At 30.1% G+C, this 20,619-nt stretch overlaps 1 protein-coding gene across 8 annotated transcripts; it reads right to left on the bottom strand.

The window, feature by feature from the left end:
• Positions 1–9,930: 9,930 nt before the first annotated feature.
• LOC112776637 (uncharacterized) lies at positions 9,931–15,827 on the bottom strand. Of its 8 annotated transcripts, none has more exons than XM_025820854.2 (8): positions 15,577–15,815; positions 14,210–14,426; positions 14,081–14,114; positions 13,716–14,000; positions 12,034–12,963; positions 11,197–11,310; positions 10,510–10,689; positions 9,931–10,380 (listed from the first exon to the last, which is right to left on the bottom strand). In XM_025820854.2, exons 5-7 carry the CDS (start codon positions 12,906–12,908, stop codon positions 10,515–10,517), a joined length of 1,164 nt encoding a protein of 387 aa, XP_025676639.1. In that variant the 5' UTR covers positions 12,909–12,963; positions 13,716–14,000; positions 14,081–14,114; positions 14,210–14,426; positions 15,577–15,815; the 3' UTR covers positions 9,931–10,380; positions 10,510–10,514. The 8 variants fall into 8 exon arrangements, with proteins under 8 accessions (XP_025676639.1, XP_025676640.1, XP_025676641.1 ...); XM_025820855.2 differs by having other exon boundaries at positions 14,210–14,431; positions 15,577–15,814; XM_025820856.2 differs by having other exon boundaries at positions 14,261–14,426; positions 15,577–15,792.
• Between the last annotated feature and the right edge of the window lie 4,792 nt (positions 15,828–20,619).

The following is a 20,619-nucleotide window of genomic DNA, read 5'->3' as shown; positions in this document are numbered from 1 at the left end:
TGGTGTCAAATAATTTTGCTCAGATAAAAAGCAATGTGTTTAATAGGGGTGTAAGTTACTGAACCGGACCAAAAATTACCGCAAACCGAACCGAAAATTACAACAACCGATTTAAAAACCGAAAAAATTAGTTTTTTTTTTGTTTTTTTTCTGACAAAACCGATTGGTTCGGTTCGGTTTTTGGTTGGCTCGATAGAAACCGAACCGAACCAAACCGAACCAAAGATATGCATCCATTTCAATGTTTTAATCATTTTAACCTTTAACCTAACAACAAAAATCCCGAACCCCTAACCATTTCAATATTTTACTCTTATTATTTCAGTTTATTAACTATTTTAAACCTCTAATTATTGTGATTCATATTTTGCTCATTAAAAATTAAAAACCAAAAAAACCGACCGAACCAAATCGCTGTTGGTTCGGTTCGGTTGTTGTAAAAGCAGTAAACCGAACGGTTGTGTGTCTGTAGGAATCGAACATATTGGTTCGGTTGATTTTTTATCCAAAACCGAATCAAACCGAACCGATAACACCCCTAGTGTTTAAGCGATACAGCAGGGACAATGTATACAGTTTGGTTTACTTTGGTAAGTTATTATGCCTACTAGAGTTTATTTTCCTTTGATTTCTGCTTATTTGGTATATTGATAATTAGTTCCTATGCTAAATAGAAAAGTATGCAAACCCTTTTACAGTATGATGAATAAAAGTCACTTTTTAAGCAAAATGAAAGTTAGATATGGTGTTGAAGTCCATGATTAGTGCATCCCTTTGATTTAAATTCTAATTTTGTTAGGATTTAATGGGTTGCATTGGTTAAACACTAATAAATATGTTATGTATGCGTTTTGATCTTTTAAGGAAATATGATATAAATATGATAAGGGTATTATGGGCAATTAGGACGTACATTGTTGGTGAGTGAGAATTATAGGAATATGTATGCGAAATGATAATTGATATCATCAAGCATTCATTCATTGATAAATTCAATGACATGAAACCCATTACATACTGAGTTCCTTGAAGACCTCTGTAAACAGGTATTTTCATATGATTTTATGTGCATATCATCCATGCACTATTATTGGTTGTTTATTCTGATTAAAAAGGCATTAAACAGCTGGCTGTGCATGGTTAATTTGCATATGTTTCAAAACACGTATATTAGCTGTTTGCTTACTCATTTACTCCCTAGAGTATTGTGCAAGTATGTTGGTTCATTATTTTTTATTTGTGATTGAGGGATTGTTTTTGTTATGCATATGGAGCATGAAAAAGGTGATTTTGATGTCAATGATTATGGTGAAGAGGATGAGGAGAAACAAGGAGAAGAGGGAAAAAATTGAGATGAGGAAACAGTTGACGAAGACCAAAGTGGATGGAATAATGATGAGATGGAATAACTTGAGAGAAAGTGTATAAGGATCTTCATCACTAGGAGCGGTAAGAATAATTAACCTTTTATTCTTAAACTTCAAATTAGTTTTGGATTTTTAAGTGAGGAGTTACTAAACTTTTTAATACAATTTTTCAGGTATCATATTATCTGTAGTTAATTTTCTAAATGGATTTACTACAATCAAACTTTTGCCTCTAATTGAATTTCACAACTTCTAAGATTAACATGATCTTGGGTCTTCTCAAAATTTGTTATATGATCGTGCAATTCCTTTATCGTTATAATTATTGTTATATGATCATATAGTTCCCTGCAACAATAGATACTCATTATGAAAAAAGAAAAAAAAGAAGCATAAACAAGCTATGTCATTACAACAATAGCTATTTGGTTATTGACAAAAGTAGGAAAGTAAAGGTTTTCCCAACACAAACCACTTACAAATTAGAGAAACATACTTCAATAATATATAACTTTGCTTTCATCTTTTAAATGAATTAGCTTTGGTTATCTTGGTCTTATATATCACTAATTCTTGCTGCATTATTCATATTGTTTAATATATAACGGTTAACTAGCCAAACAGTAAATTCACACACTATTTAGCACTATTAAATGATGTCTGAGAGAGTGACAGCTGTCCTATGTAGTTTTGTTTTTTTCCTCTTCATAATAGGATGTTGAAACTAGCGTGAGTGGACGATGGAACCTGAAAAGACGGATGAAGCTTTGATTTGCACAGAAGACTTTCAGGTAATTCAAACTTTGTGTATCCCTAATTCCAAAATTCCAATTATCTAAATACAATGGATAATCGTAGCATTTGATTGGCTGATAACACCATCACACAGATTGCCTTTCATTGATCAGCCAAATGCTTTGATTTCAAATACTAAACAAAACTCATTAGCGGAAATTTTCCCGAAAAAATTTTCCAATGAGTTTTAAACATTTAGTCTTCTTCAAAAAAAATTTCGAATTTATCATTTCTCTCTCTCTCTCTCTCCCTCTCTCTTTCCTCAATTTGTTTCTCTCTCAATTCAATCTCATACACATGATTAATCGATGGTGAGGAATCGGCGCCAGAGATGGTGATGCGAAGCGTGACGGCCACGCGCACAAAGTATGTTGCAGCGACGACCCAATCCCCACTGTTCTGAATCGAACAGCTTTGCCCAGGAAAGGCCAAGTCGTGCAGTGGCTCACTCCACCCCAAATGACTTGAAGTTTCTCTTCTCAATGTTTTCCACTAATCTTTTTATGTTTCTGGTGTGTAGGTATGGCGAGTTAAAGATTTTGGACCTTTTTGAAACATTGATGTGGGGTGTAATCTATAATGTAAGTTACCATTTTTGAGTAGCACAACTTAAGTTTCAAAAACACAACTACTAATGCTACCAATTTAGATTCTGTCCAACTATTTACTTCTAGCCTAAAATTATTCCGTTGTTATCAGTTTTTTCCAATCTTTTCTTCTCTTCAATCTTGCACTGTAATACTGGAGCAGTAGTATTTTAGGGATGAAAAATTTTGGTTAAATTCTATGTAAACTCAGGGAAATTGAAACAGTTTCATTTCATAAATGATGTTGTAACTTAGATTATTCGCTTTATTAGCTGTAGTAGCACAAGTTCTGTTAACAATTCACATGCTCAAAGATGAGGTAATGTAGTTATTTAATTTGGCGTTTTTATTCTTTGTATTTTTACTTTTGCTTTTTGGAAGACAATGAAGCATATCATTAGTGCACCAAGCTAATAATCCTTTTTGCATTTGTAATATTATAAAGAAGTCATCAGAGGAGCTTTCAATACTATGAATAGATGCTGTGAAGGAGTCACACATTTCTAACTTACTTGGACCAATAAGTTCTATGATTTAACTGTACCAATACTTCCATAAATTATATAAATAAGATTTGCACTAATAGTGCTCGCTGAATAAAATGAATTTGGGTTACAGCTTAATGCATTGCAATATAGGAGGATAGATTTTGATGAGTTTTGTGCAGCTACACTCAGTGTTCATCAGCTTGAAGCAGTTGACCAGTGGGAGCGACATGCACGGTGTGCCTATGAACATTTTAAAAAGGGCAGAAACAGCTCTATAATCATTGAGGAACTAGCTTTGGTATGCTTAATTTGACCATGCTCATAGCTTATGCATACATATCTTTATACAAATAATATGAATATGCTGATGATTTTACAATTCATAATATTTACTGTATTTAAAATATTTACAAGCTATACAAAAAATGCTTGATAGAGGACGAACAATCTCTTTTGTGAAGCTATTTTATCACTATGATGCAAAATTTTGAGATGGATATAATATCTTAGTTTATATTTTATTTCTTTAATGTTTGGACAGTAGTCTGATTACACACTCTAATTGATTTGCATTTGAAGAGGACATAATTGACCATATTAGAACAAATAATATAGTTTGCATGAACAAATTTGTATGTAAAATCAGTTTGAATATATTAATGTTGAAATTTGACTGAATACATGGACTATTTTTTGGTTGCTTTTGAGGTGCTTGGTTAGTTGCCATTTATTCAATATCAAACTTTGTATATTGTGATGATTATTTTTCTCTGCAACAGATCAGGATATATAATGGTGCTGCTTTGGCTGGGGATCTTATCAATTTGATGTGTCAATTTGGTGCGGCAGAGCTTCATGATGTGGCTGCTTTGGTTGGTGGAATTGCATCCCAACAAGTCATCAAGGCTTTCATTCTCGCTCATCTTATATAACTTTATTTCATGCTTTTCTCTATGGTTATTTGCTTCTAAAGATAATATTTTCTATATGAATTTATAGACACTACTCTTAGTTCAGTCATTTTTTGAGTTTTAACAAGCTTACAGCTGTGGAATGTTCACATAAGAGAGATGTAAAAATATGTGCTTAAAACAAATCCAACAAAACATGGCCATTTTTTTGTTTTTTGCACGGTCCTGCTTTTTGCCTCTCATGACTTTAGAGTGCATAAGCTTTTATTATCTTTGCTTTTCCTAAGAAAGATCCTTTTTCGAAGGGTTTATAATTGTAAACATTGCTCTACATTAATATGGCAGCTTGACACATGCATGGTAATCTAAGTATATTTTCATTAGTAGCCACTTTTATTTCTTAATAACTAACTTAAAAAAACAAAACTAGAAGGTACCTTGCATTTTTAATTAGAAGGAAGTACATAGCAGATAGTACAACACACTTAAAACATTCAATGGCTCTTTTCTTTGTGTGTTCCCTTTAATTTCACACCTTATTTATATTATGTCTTATTACTGTGTTCAAATCGGTCAAAAGACCATTATATATGTTACATATAATATTAGTATTCAATCCAATGTTTTAAGTAAAGCAGTTACATCATCCAAACACTATTATTACCCGCGTATACGCGCGGGGACTTCTGCTAGTTATATTATTAATAGACAAACACCAAATAAACAAGAAGAGTATTATGTAATAAATTGCTTATATAAATCTTTGTATGCAAAAACGATTTACCAAACAAAAGAAGCTAAGAAATGCACAAATCCACCTAATTCAGAATTAAATTATCCTAAATCGTTGTGGTTTACAATAATTTATATATATAAGTAACTGAATTCAATTTAGGTTAGACATATAATATTAAAGACAACTTTAATTGCATATACCAAAAATAACTAACACAAGTATCGAAAATATTTGGTAAGTGATAACTAAAAAAAAATTAACTAAAAATAATCAAAATTTATTTTATTTAATATTTATTAATTATTATAATAAATAATAATTATCAACTAAAACAAATTCTAAATTATTTTTCTCTCTAACATTACATATACAATACCTAGTTACGTCACTATATAATATATATAAACATTTAGGCTCTACTTTTTCCAAAAAAATTTTATATAGTAATATTAGTTTAAAACTTTTATTATTGTTTCTATCAAAAGCATTTTACATTATAATTTAATCAAATTTATTACGATGATAAAAAGATGGATATTAAGATATAAATACAAAAATTAACCACACCTTAAAACTATGGCAACATAGAATTATAGGAGGATTAAGTAAAGTAAGCATGTGAGCACATTAATTTAGGACAAATTATTTAAATAAAATAAATGACAATTAAAATTATTTATATATAACTTTTATAGAAAAATTACTTGTATACACTTTTTCATAATTCTATGTAAATTACGAAAATAACAAAAATCACGTCATTTAGCGTAGTTTTCATGCAACACGTGAATGATTAGAAATCACTACAAGGTAGAGCAGTTTCATACACTTTTGTATTGTTTTAGGTATATAGAATTTGTTTTGGTTTTTCACCATATCTTTCATTCGAGTAAACCAAGAAATAATTCATCGCCATGACTAATGAACTAACAACTAGATCAACCTAACTTAATTAATTTGTGATATGAATTAAAAATTACAAAAATATTATTGGTACACTAAAATCAGCCACTAATGTATTTGTGTATAAATACATGTGTGATTTAATTTATTTTCAATGTATATTTGTATTCGCCAATGAGTTATAGCTCAAATGGCATAATCTCTCTATACTCAATTAAGAGGTTGCGGGTTCGAGTCTCCTATCTTTGGTAAAAAAAAATGTGTATTTGTATTCCAATATATATTTTATACTACAATGCTATTAATAAAATTCTTATCTTCTATATGGATTAAAAAAATTAATCCTAACAATTAAATTAAATAAAAAATAAAAAAGTACAAACTAAATAAATAATAGAGATAAAATAATTTCTTTTGTAGATTAAATTAATTTTTTTTATTTTATTATTGATTACTAAATTTTTTTTTCATCCTCAATCTCATAAATAATGTGAAAAAACTAGAAGCACATTAAGAGGGTTAAAAAAAATAAAAATAAAAAAAATCTATCTATTGAATTGGATAATATATTTATTTATTTAGACTAAAAATATTAAAACCATCCCTAATTAATAATTATACATACACTTGACTGTAAAATGAAGGATTGAAGGTGGAATAATAAAAAAAATTATTGGACTTTAGAATTAAAATAAATAATACATAAAAAATAAGTTGAAAATTCATGTACTAAATCTAGAAAAAAAGATATATTAGAATCTTAAAAAAAATAATATTAAATATATATTATGTATATAATATTAAGATTTAAATAAATTTTGTTTTGTGTAAAATAAAATTATAATATTAAATATAAACACAATGATAAAAAATTTTGTGTTATATATATATATATAATTTTATTTTGTGAGAAACAAAATTAAAACATTAAATATGAATAGAATGATAAAAGATTTTGTATTATACTAATTTAATTAAAAAAAATATATATACAACGTAAAAAGCAAACAAACATATAATAATTTTATTTTGTGCGAAACAAAAATTCATATCAGTTTTTATTAATAATTTTTTTATTGAAATATGTCATTTTACTATATTTATAATATATTATTTGGGATAATTATATTATTTTAGTTAATATATATTATTTAAAAAAATATTTAAAATTTATTATTTTGTATTAAGAATATTATTAAAAATATATTATTAGTTTTTCTTAAAATAATACTTTTTTTTCTTTGGTTCAAATACTATGACAATAAATTTTTTTTACGTAACTGCGTCTACTCAATAAATATTATATTCATTTATTTCTATATTGTATGTAAAATAAATAATTAATATTTAAAAAAGTTAATAAAAAAAAGTATTCTTTTTTTTTACCAACTCTTAGGTGAATATAGAGACTATGTCATTTGAACTATAACTCGTTGGCAAAGAAAGAAATATTCTTAATTATATATTAAATAAAATAATTATTTATTAGGCTCATTCTTTTACAAATAAAAATTTTTCTTAGTTTTATATATGTAATATTTTATACCAATTAGCTTCAAAATTTAATTATTTTTTGAATAAATTAATAAAAATAATACAAATAATTGTTTAAATATAATTGTATTTTAATTTTTTATTCTATTACGTACACGTTGAGGATAATTTGGAGTTAGCCAACCAGCAGCGGCGACAGACAGCGTCTTCCTTTTCTATGGCAGCAATTTTTCGGGCTTTGAAGGTCCATTTATGGTAGATGTAGAATGGGGTGGATTCAAGAGCGTCAAAATATGTGGCTAGACAGAACAATAGTGGAAGCACCTGCTAGCAAACAAAACCGTGAAAATGCTTGAAGACATCACATCAACAATAACAGAATAACGGAGGAAATCGATCAAATTTTTATGAGTACTCTTCTGGTGTAAAGATAGTCATGTGTTAAACGAGCGAATTAGTTTTTTTTGTTAGTGCCAGTTTGTTTGTTCAGCCCATGACAAAAAAAAAACAATAATAAATAAATTTAATTTACCTAATTACTTTTGATAGCAGGTTAACTTTTAAAGAGTGCTGCACTCCCTATTTTGCCTAGAGTGCACTAGCTTTCGCCTAACAATTTTTACTATTTGGGTTCGAGTTCGTACTCATTTATTTTTATTTAAAATAGTAGGTCAATTATAAAAAAATTCAATAAAACAACTTAATTTTAATTCATGTCACAAATTAATTTAGGTTGGTCTAATTGTTAATTCATTGAATATTGCAATGGATTAGTTCTTGGCTTACCCAAACCAAAGATACGGTAAAAAACCAAAACAAATTTTATATAACCAAAAGCCCAAAACAACACAAAAAATAAATACCCTTTATAAACATGTGTATATTCCAGGTGCAGCAATGAATAACACATTAACTGCTGCCTCGAGCAATTCATGCTTGCTTCACCTTCTTCGGAAACAACTACACCCTACAGCGATTTATATAGAATTATGAAAAATAAGTGTATATGAGTAACTTTTTTATAAAAGTTGTATATAGATAATTTTAGTTGTTATTTATTTTATTTAAGTAATTTGTCCATTAATTTACTTCTCTTCTTTTTTTTAATTTTTGCGTGAAAAACACCGTATTTATTATCACTAATAGAAAAACAATTTTTAACTAAAAAGCAAGCTAAGCAATTATGAAATTCAAGTTCCACTATGCCAAGCTGGTATCTTTTAACTTGTTCATCACCGCTTGTTTCAATATGAATATTTCAATTATTAATAAAACAAAAATTGCATTTTAAGAAAGAAATTCGAAAGATTTAAAATAAAATAAAATAAATAGATCAGATTATGTGAAAAATAATAAAATAAATTATGCATCGTATAAAATTTATTATTTGGAGCAACATTGGTTGATGGATCATTAGGAACATTACTAAGCTCTTTTGATGAAATTCTTTTCGAAAATAGTTCTTGAAACATATAATGAGGTAAAAAAACTTTTGCATACAGTGGATATAAATGAAAAAATTCAGTAATACTCTGAGGAATATGAAAGTCGTCTAGTATTGGATATTGATTATCTTCAAATAACTTTTCACTTGTAAAGATTAGCTCATGAGACACATCATCATAAAAAGTATCAACTTGTTCTAATAGAATGATTTTATAAAATTCTTCGTATGACCTAGGAAGTTGTGATAAATAATTTTCACTATTTTCTTGATTCTCCATGCATTGATTGCATTCCATAGTTTAAAAAAAATGTAGAAAAAACTGAGTCACTTGTATTGTTAAAGAAGGAGACAGAAGAAAAAGAAGATAAATAGTTGCAAATTATAAATTTTCTTGTGGTATGTATATATATAAAAATTTTTATCTTTAAATTGTACAAACATGGAACAAAAAATAAAGATATGATAAGATAATCATAATAAATTAAACTAAAAAGATAAAACCTTTGGTTAGAATTTATATTAATTTTATCTTAAAATTGATTCATTAAATTATTTTTTACTTCAAAATCTACTTTTATTTTAAAAGGGATATTTTGTGTGTGTGTGTGTGTGTTTTTTTTTTTAAATTAAAGATATGGTTTTTGATTCAACAAATGCTTTGAAAGAAGGTTTGTATCCTAATATAGGACTACCCTTATGAAGCAAATATTTATTATTATTATCAATCATAACACTAATTTAGTCATTCTATCCGCTTCATTTACAACTATTAGGATTGAATTTAATAGAAAATAATATGATTAAGGCCATGCAAATGCCCGGGTGACCTAGTAGTATAACTTTTGTGCTATGAATGTCTTTTCTTTTCTCTTTTGTGGAATGAAAATCATTTTCTTCTTCTATGAGCAAGAGATCATTCTATTACATCTTGCTTTCATTTTTCTATTTAAGGCTGTCATGGTTACATATGATTCAGAGTTCACGATAAGTAAGAACAAAAATATGATTACAAACTATTTTGATTCATGAAAAAAAGCAATAATAACATTTATAAAACAAAATTTTATTAGTGACACCATGTAAATACATTACAGTAATTCACTAATTGTATAAATACTTAACAAGTTAATTAGTGTCAAATCCTTCGTTTATAATCTAATTTGTGTCAAGCTCTTTTTATACTAACTCTCAACTCTTTCCAATGGCAACCAAATAAAATATGAAAAAGTAATCATTAATAATAGTATAAAAATTACATAAAAATATTTTGTAACTAGTTTCTATGGATCAAATGCTTTCAAAAAGTTCTTATAATTAATATATTTTAAACTAAACTTTTTGAAAAGATACATCCCTCATCCAAAGCCCCTTCGGCATAGCCATCGAGACTCTGGATAGAAACTAGCTCACCGTCCCCTTCGGCATTGCCATCAAGGCCGGAGAGCTAGGAATCAAATATTATTAATAAGAAAAATTATAAATTACAATTATATCTAGAATGTTTCTGTACACAGACAAGTCTTGTATTCCTACCTCATTGTTCCTATATTTTCATTTTTCAACTTAAATAAAAATCTTTAGTACATTTACACGTTCTTCCTCCTTTAAGCAAATCCTCCATCTATTAAAAACTTTGGATTAGGGTACAATTCCTACATTGGAAAACAATTAAAATAGTGTAACTATCATGGATAATAGAGTTTAAAATAGCCAATTCAATATTTCTTATAATAGTAGAAATTGAATTAGATTAACTAATTGAGAGTAAAGAAATGACTTACAATGATCAAATTACATCATAAATGCTTTCTCTTAACTTTTCTCCTCTAGCTAATCCCTTTTTATGTATAAAATATTTCTGAGCATGACTGGTAATTTGATGATAAGTTTTTGTTTTGACATAATATTTTGAAATTCTTGACCAATTTGTACCTTCTGCTTGGTATCCTCTAACAAATAATCTACCAAAACATGATTTTTGAAATAAGTATTAACAAATTTTACACAAAAAATTTTTAAACAAAAACATAAACTATTTAATTAGTAACAATTTTTTTCTTTTTTGGTTTTCAATCCAACCAGAAATGTTATTATGTCAACCACTCAACCATTGTCAAAACAAAACAAATTTAGCAATCAACAAAACTATGCCTCATTTGCAATTACTTTAGAGCTCTTTCAAATTGCTAGTTATTGATGCACAAGTTAATATGAAAGCTTGGATTAAGAAGAAAGCAATGAAGTGAAGCAGAGTCGGTCTTACAAAAGAGAAATGTTAGACTTATATATTGTAGACAATGTACAACAAAGTAGAGATATATCTAAAACAGGAGAAGTGCTCCTATATGCTAATACTAGTTGCTTCACTTTCTTCTTTTGTGTAAACACCAATATTCAACTAGATAATAGATAAACAAATAAATAAATAAATAAGAGGAAAAAGGAAACAATATAATAATAATAAATACCTATGCTCATCTTCAGTCCACCGAGAATATTTCTTTGTATTGTTGGTGTTGGCAGATTGGTTTTGTTCCCTTGTTGCTGCCTCCATTGGTGCTGCGGCCGCGACTACCTCCGCCCTGCCATGATAGAAATAAACAAAATATTTCATAATCAATGAATTTCATATAAACAATATTTTTTTTCTCTTCCAAAAAAGAACGAAACAAATGTTGTGTCATTTATTAACACCTTGCAAATTATATAACGATAAAATAATTCCCAAAATTTGTCAGTTTAATTTTTTCTTTTCTTGATATAAGATTATTTTGTATTTAATTTTATATATATAATATTTTTACTAAAAATATGAATATTAATAGTATAAGAATATCAAAAATCTCTAAAACAAGGAGTACAAAATATACCAAAAATTTATAATAATAAAAATTCAAAAGTATTAAAAATTTAAAAAACCATGTTGCATGTAAATCGAAGATATGGGATTCGATTTATCAAAACCATTTTACCATGAGCGTGGTCAGCTGGTACGAAATCGTGTCTTTAGTAGCTGATTCATGCATGTATGTAATTCGAATCCGATTTAGTGCGTAATAGCTTAAATCAAATTTTATCGATTCGATTTATATAAAATGCAATTTGGGACTTTCACGTAGCCTTTTATATTAGAATTCGTTTATTAAAGTAAATTATCCTAAAACTTGTAAGAAAAAAGAAATATAGAATAAGTAATTAAAAAGAAAAAAAAGAAAGAAAGAAAGAGGAGGAGAGAATGAAAATATGTATCGGCTAAAAATAAATAAAGAAAAAAAAAAGAGAATGAAAATATGTAGAGTACATACCTGTGATGATGATGATAAGTGTTATAAGGCGGTGGTGGTGGGGTTGTTGTTGTTGCATTGATGATGGGGATGGAGACAGGGTTGTGTTCCAATGTGGTGGTAGGAGCAGCCATTGTCATAGTCATGTTCTCAGATGCAGCAGCATTCAGAGGAGTGTTTGCAGTATAACCGTTATGGATGACATTGATGTCCTTCATCAGCTTCTTGAAGCGTTCTTGCAGTTGCGCCGGGGTCTTTCCAGGGAAACGAGCAGCGATGTTGTGTTGAGCATACTGAAAACAATTGGCAATAACTGACTCAAAGGCTTTGTTCTCCTCCCAAGTCCAGACCTGAGGTTGCGTAGGTTGGAGCTGAAGCTGAGACTCAGGTGGTTGATAACCACACACGTCAGCAAGAAACTGCTGAAACTGCTGAGGATGAGGGTGGGACTGAGGCTGAGGCTGAGGCTGAGACCAAGGTGGTTGATAACCACACATGTCAGTGAGAAACTGCTGAGGCTGAGGCTGAGACTCAGGTGGTTGATAACCACACACGTCAGCAAGAAACTGCTGAGGCTGAGGGTGAGGGTGAGAGTGAGCTTCTGTCAAACACTCAGCAACAACCATATCGAACTGAGGGTGAGACTGATGTGGTTGATAACCACACGTGTCACTGAAAAACTGAGCTACTGTAATCTCCCCTACATCCGGCTGCGGCTTGGGCTGGGGCTGAGACTGAGGCGGAGGCTGTAGCTGAGGTGGTTGATTGCCACCCACGTCAATGGCACACTGCTCTACCATATTCCTTCTATCCGCATCCAAGTCTATCATATCCCAAGGATCTATCATATCCAAAGGATCCATCATTGAGAAAGTACCTAGTTCCTCTTCACTCATTCTTGGCTTCTTGCTTCTTCTTCTTCTTCTTATTATTAGCTTCTTGCTTGGTTTCCTATTTTTAGATATAGCATTTATATAAGCTTCGGATAGAGTGTGTCACTTTAAATTAAATTATGGAAAAAATAGAAAGTTTTCGTTTTCAAATCCTGTTTCATTTTTGAATTCTATTTTATTTTCCAAATCCTATTCTAGGATGGACCGACGTAATGAAGATACTGAAAGTTATCTATAAACAATAAAAGAAACAGAGTATTTATAAACAAACTGATTCAAAATTAAAAATTAAAAACAAAAGAGTTGACTAGACAAAATTTGTTTAAATAGACTAAACTTTTATTTTAAATAACCATGTATCATTAATCCAACCGTTTAAACTTTAAACTCATTGTATATGGAAAGTGGTGTAAATGTAGAGGGAAAAAAATAAAAATAACTACTCTTTTGTTACTCTTTTAATAGTATATTTTTTTTCACTTTTAACCTTTTTTAATTTTAACCGTAATTTTTATTCTAAATTGAAAAATTCATAGGTTCATTGGAATTTTTAATTTAAGATCAGGATTAAAATAAATAATAGTGACTAATAGTTTGTTATTAAAAAATTAATAAAAAATATATTTAAAATATAATTAAAACATCAAAAATAAATTAAATATTAGAGACTTTTTTAAAAATATTTTAAAAACAGAAGCGGATTGATTTTTTTTAGTAATGGAATTTCTGATTGTGTTATTTATTATTATGAAAAAAATATTTTTTTTTAATTTAAATCCTGCCTTGAATTTTCCACCCAACTCTTATCACCTTCATCAGAAGAGGGAACTCCAACAGATTTAAGAAGCTGGCCCACAAGTGCCTTGAATTTTCCATTCATTACTTCTTCCATTGCTCTCTGTTTTTCCTCTTTGAACCTATTGCATCCACTTACTTCATCCTTGGAACTGGATCACCCCAGTTATCCTCGTCTTCATCTTCATCATTAGGAAGAGAATATTCCATCTCTTCAGGAGAGGATGCGTCCTCATTGTCATTACTGCTTTCTTGGGAATTGTTTTCCATCCCTTTTTGCAATTCCCCATTCGACTCATCCTAATAGAAAAAACAAAATAAGTATTTGAGAATAGTTAAGCTTAGCATTATACTCACACCACTGTGTGCACTTTTTATACCTGTCGAATGAGTTCACATCAACAGAAAAATCACCTGAAAGATCACATATTGAAGAAAGACTGGGTTACACAAATATCTCTTGGAAATATAAGATTTAAAAAAATAAAGACAGCAGCATAGAAATTTACTTGACAAGGATGAAGTTGGACTAATGTGTGGAGTCGCAAAAGGACTTGTACCATTCAATTTCATATTTTCGCGCTCTAGCTTTGTGGGAACTTTACTATTCAACTTCAAACTACTCTCATCATCCTGTTTCTTCTCATCCACATTTGATCCCATCAAACCAGCACCACAATAATGGCACATACTACACATTCAATAATAAAGCGAAAAGCTTGATTCCTGCTCTGACACAAGAAATAAACTACGTCTTAGTATTGAATTACTTTCAAGACTAAATATCCTTCATTCAACTAATTCATGAAAAAAACCAATAAAATTCATCTATTCCTATTTCATTAAAATGTCCTAAGTTCAATTCCAGTTTGCTTCCCTTCTGAATAATTTAATACTTATCAAATACTATCTATTAAAATGTCGGCATAAAAGAGTTCCGTGTAAAGAATGAAATAGTAAAACACAGATGCTCATTAATCAAGAATAATAATAGAATCAAACAATTGCTTTATCATGCTAATTCTTTCATAGAATACAAAAATAACAAGTGCTACCAGTGCTGTGCTTTTTCAAGGTTTAACAACATTTTTACAACGAGAGAAGGGGATACAAGAAATATAATATGATACCTTTCATAGACCAAACACAAAAGAAACATTCAATCAAGAGGAGCTCCAAACAAAATGAAAAGGCTTTTATTTGGTATTATTTAGTAGATTGATGCAACAGATATAGAAAAGATACAGAACAAATCTGCATCAAGTTGAATCAAACAAAGCTAGGGGATCAGAAAACTTAGTCTCCACCAATGGGTAATTTCTTGGGGGTTGTCAATCTCCAAACAAAAATCCAACAAGAGATACAAGATCAAAAGAATGAGTACAAATAACAGGACTAAATCAAATATTAGACCAAGTGCTACAACTGCAGATTCAAGTATTATGTAACAAAAAGGCCAAAACCAAAGTGGAAAAGTGACTTCAGATGCACATTCTGCCATGCAGGCAACATCAGAATTCAGAATCCGTGATTTTGAATTAGAACTATGAAACAGCAAACACTCTCAACAGCTCTTGACATGGATCAGAGCTGAACGAAGAGGGGAAAGAAATTCCAGAAATTATACATTAACAAAGAAAGAAAAAATAAATTGATAAACCCGCACAAAACTGATCCACAAAAATCAGATGAAGCACCCAATCAAGTCTTCAGTTTTCCAGGTAGAAAATCAAATAAGACCTTCAACATCTTTCCATCTTAGACCAAGATTCATCCAGAAAAGTGCCATTTTCAGCTCCAATAAAGGTTTAAAACAATAAATCATAACTTGAAATTTACAAAAAGAAGAAAAAATGACAAGAAATGTAGACCTTACCGTCAAAGCAAAACCAAGAACAAATACATGGATGTGACCCCAAATCAATCTCAGCTCCCAAGCAAAACGGGTAAAAACCCTCTTCAGGAAAGGGAAAAAAAAAGTCCACTGTTTTCTCAAATAAGCAAAGAATTCGGTGTACGAAGAGTTGCACAAAACCAGCCCAACTATAAAAAGTTCGAAACTTTTCGGAGGAAACTAAAATGGGTAAGCATCAGAAAGGCGATATCCGAAGAATAGAAGATTAAATCGTTTAAATTGTCATATTTGTATCGTTTATAAAAGTGATTCAATATTATCCTACTATTAATTATACTAACAAATCAGATTATATTTTTTAATTATTCTCACTTGAATGTATTCATTCTCAATTAGGTCTCATTTGGATGTGTTCGATTTTAATATTATACCCACTATTTGTGTTTAGATTCAATTATGTTCCTAGAAAAGTGAATTATGTAAATGTTGTATGAATTAGTTTCAACATTTGATGGGCTATTTTTCGGAGTAGATCATCGATTCTATCCCAGACATTTGTATTCTAACTTCAAGAAGAGATTTTTAAAACTCAAACTAAAGCGCTCATGATGTGTAATTGACGGCAGGATAACATTAAATCACTTTTACAAACGTTAAAGATACAAATAAGACGATTTAAACGTTAGGGATACAAATAAGATTTACTCCAAACGTTGGGGACAAAAACAATACTTTACTCTAAATTCATACGTACCGATACGTTTAAAATATGGACAAATAGTAATAAACCATGTGGCATTTTTTTCCACATCAGCATTTAATTTTTTCTTTTTTAAATATATATTATATCACCACTTTTACTAATATACCCCTTTAATTAAATAAAAATAAAAATATATTTTTTATTTAATTTTATAAAAAGTCTTAAACATCCTTACTTTATTTGATTAGACAAAAATACCCTTGTAAATTAATCAAATTTTAGAATTCAATTAATCCTAATTTATAGTTTCAAATAATTTAAACAACCAAACAAAAACATATTAAAAAAACCAAAAATTAATCTTTCTTCATCTTCTCCAATTCCCCTAATCATTAGTGTCCTCCTCTAAAGCAAAGCAAAACATATCAAAAAAATAAAAAATCAATTTGTTCTTCATCTTCTCCTAATATCATTCGTGCCCCCCTCCCCTCTGAAGCACACCAAAACGGTAAAATCCTAGCAATAATTGACTGCATTGATCTCGGTAACTAGCTATCCACGGAATTTAAAGAACATAAAGGAGAAGGAAGGCTAAACCACTCAACTGGGTAAAGGCTGCGTCTTTCTCCTCTATGGAAGTTCTTTGAATGCCCCTTCGCCCTCCATCGTCGAGCCCCTTCGCCCTCCATCGTCGAGCCTCATCCAGCCGTCGTCGTCCAGCGCCTCTCCCTTTCTGGTAGCCACCGCGTCTTCCTCCACTCCTCCCTGCACTCTGCCACTCTCTGTCTGCATCATCAAGAATGGAGCTTCTGACTCAGGTTGGTTCTTGATTTTTTTTGTCTGATTTTTCACTACTTCTATTTGTTTTTCTGTTCTGTTCTTGAGTTAATTCTGGTTTGTTCCTAAGTATTTTAGTACTTGATTTTAGTTATGATTTTTAAATTTCTTGATTCTTGGTTGGCATATTTTCTGCAGTTCTCTAGTATTCTCTTGGTTGTTATTCTTGATTCTTGATTTTTGTTATAATTTTTTAATGCTTCTATTTTTTTCTGTTCTGTACTTGAGTTGATTATGTTCTTTGATTTTTTATTCTTGATTTTTCATTGCATCTATTATGATTCACCATAGCACGCTATTTGATGTTATTTCATATATGAGTGTTTCATTTATATCATAATTAGTAATACAACTCTAAATCTTTGAAGTTTGGCTAATTATAATTCATAGAGCATGCTACAAATCATTTTTATAAAACTCAGAAAAAAATTAAAAAGCTGCATGCCTATTGAAAGTTGAAACCAAATTAATAGTACTGTTTTAACTCTTTCCTAGTAGTCAATAGCAGAAATAGGCATTTGGTTTAAATATGCATGTACTGTTACAAAGAATTTGATCCTTGTTACTTATCTAGCTTAAATATGTATTGTTTTTACCTTCTTGACTAAATAGATTTTTGTCTCTCTTAATAACTTTTAGTTTATCACTGTAAAATTGATGAGCAAACCAGAGAGTTTCAAGGAACTAAGACAGCGATAAAAGAAGGAAATACTTGCTATTTAATTCTTTGTTGATTGTCATTATCAATCTTATATTTGGTTTAATATTTCTTCAATGGCATAGAACTAATGTTATTTTTTGTGCCTTAAAATACTAGTGAAGTCACTATCATAATACTAAATATGCCTCAGGGATTTGGCCAATTTTAAGGGCTAGGTTCTTGTCCTCGTCTATGTTTCACTTATTTTTTATTTTTATTTTTATTTTTATTTTTATTCCATGACTTCATAATAAAAATAATAATAATATATTTCTAAATTTTGCATTTCTTCTCACTCATCTTCTTATGTAGTTAATGTCTTTGTTTTTCTGTTTCTGTGTTTCCACTCACTCACTTCACTTTTACACACACTCTCCTCTCTGTTGCTTCTGTCACCGCTCTTTAATTTTGCTCCATGAAACCGTTGCAACACTAAGCTTGCTCTTCTTCATACAGTCACTCAAACCCTGTCTTGTGACCCTTTTCAGGTTTGATCCTCAATCTTTATTTTATTTTGTTTTTAGTATCTCGGGTGTGTGTTAATTCACCAAAGTTTGTAACTTTCTCTGTGATTCTCTGAGCTGCTATGTTTTCTCTGAGTGGCATTTTTTGCTGTTTGCTTTAATTTTGGAACTGAATTTTGTCAATTATTCCATGACAATGACTTGAAGTAATTAACTGGCCCTTTAAATTATTATTATTATTATTATTATTTTGAAAAAAAATCTTTTTTTTGGGTGAGCTTGATTTATGTTGTTTGTGGTGTTTGGCTTGGAATTTTGCTTGGTGTTTAAGGTTTTATAATGGGTTAGTGTGTGAGTAGACATGTTGCAGTTCATCTTGGTCTTTTATCTTTAATGTGAAGCCTTTTAGTTGTTTTCTATAAAGTTTGGTAAGCTGTGTGAAACCAGCTTCTCTTTTTGTCTTTGCTGTTTTAGTTGATTGGAACTATTGTAGAATTTTTCTGCCTCTATTTCATAGGGTTATTGTCCCGGTCTATGGCCAATAAGTCAATAACCCTATTGTAGAATTAAAAGTAGAAAGTGGAATTAAAAGTCAACAAAACAACGAGTGGATATGGATAATTGTGCTTAGTGGATATGGATAATTGTGTTTTTAGATTCTATTTCTCTTTGCTATTTTAGGTGAAAGCTGAGCAAAACTGGTTTGATCGAAATGCTAACTCAGTTGAATTAGTTACCTATGGCTGGTCACATTTTTTTTAAATAAGTAGGTTCACATAATTGATCTAGATTCTAAGATCAACAAGGTTTTGTCATGTTTAGGGTGCGAGAACTTTGATCTCAATGGCTAGAAACTATGATGTTTAGGATAGGTAGTTAGAAAGATTAACACTTCTGAGATCCAGATCATGTTTAAATATTTTAAATATAATATTATGAATTTAATCTGATGGTATGTAATCATGTTGTCTGCCGTATGCTATGCTTTTACTGGTCGGGTGCGGTGCTGCCAAAATATTTAAGTATTTTTCTAATATCAGTAATTAGTGGTGCTGTTTCAATGGTTACAAGATCGGCTGGTTTAGGAATTAGATAAACCAGGGTCTGTTTTATGGTTATCTTGTATGGCATTGAAGATATCAAAACCTTTGCTCCTGAAGGCTAATTAGTTCAAGTGTGTGAATACTTTTATTTCTCTAAGAAAGAACACATTGCAATTGTGCTTAACTACTATATAATTGTCAGTGTGATGTGTACATATGGAAGTATAGTCATTGTTGTCTTAGTCAACACATGGTTCAATGATTAACAGAACAATGTATTTTATTCAATTTGCTTCCAGAGTTGGCGTGTTTGGGGAGTCTTGAGATTTCTTGGAGTAAAGTCACTAATTTTAGCATCAGCTTTCTAAAAGGTACTTTCCGTTTCCTTGTATTTTTGTGGTGTTTCAGAACAATCAGGATTTTTTATTTTATAGGTTCAACCTAGAATTTTCATCTTCTTCCATGGATTTTTCTTTGTTTTCTATTTTTATGTGAATATATGGTTATAATTCTGAATGCAGCTATCAACCAATCAGTTTGTCTTTTCTATGGAAAAATTTCAGTTATATATCCAACCTTCCTTGGGCTTCATTTCTTTGATATAGACTTCAGTTGTATAAATCATTCTTGGAAAAGTCTCTTTGTTTTTCCATTTGTCCTTGTAATTTCTGTAGTTGATATTGCTTATGTTAGTTAGTAGACATGTTACAGTGTGAACTATAAACAGTACCGATATACAATACTAGCATCTCAGCTTGCCAGTTTGAACAGAATTCTTAAGTTTCAGTATTTCATAATTATTTATGCTTCATTAATTTTCGATGATGTCTTGGTTCATTTCAGGGTTGCAAAAGCTTTCCTTACTAAACTTGGAAAGGTGCCTTGTAACAGCTGCATGCTTGGATTCTCTTGCAGGTTTAATTGCTTGATATACTTTTATGCTTATTATGTTGCTGATCTAGAAAATTGGTCACTGGTGCATGGAATTGTGATCACACTTTTCACAACTCCGGTACAACTAACCAGCAAGTACACTGGGTCATCCAAGTAATAAAACCTCACGCGAGTAAGGGTCGATCCCACGGAGATTGCCGGCTTGAAGCAAGCTATGGTCATCCTGTAAATCTTAGTCAGGCGGATTCAATTGGTTATGAGTTTTGATAATTCAAAGATAAATAAAACGTAAATTAAAATAAAGATACTTATGTAATTCATTGGTGGGAATTTCAGATAAGCGTTTGGAGATGCTTTGTTGCTTTTGAACATCTGCTTTCCTATTGTCTTCATCCAATCATGCATGCTCCCTTCCATGGCAAG

This window comes from Arachis hypogaea, chromosome 19 (assembly GCF_003086295.3).
Source record: "Arachis hypogaea cultivar Tifrunner chromosome 19, arahy.Tifrunner.gnm2.J5K5, whole genome shotgun sequence".
NCBI classification, from domain to species: Eukaryota; Viridiplantae; Streptophyta; class Magnoliopsida; order Fabales; family Fabaceae; genus Arachis; species Arachis hypogaea.
This window is presented reverse-complemented; position numbering and strand designations above follow the sequence as displayed.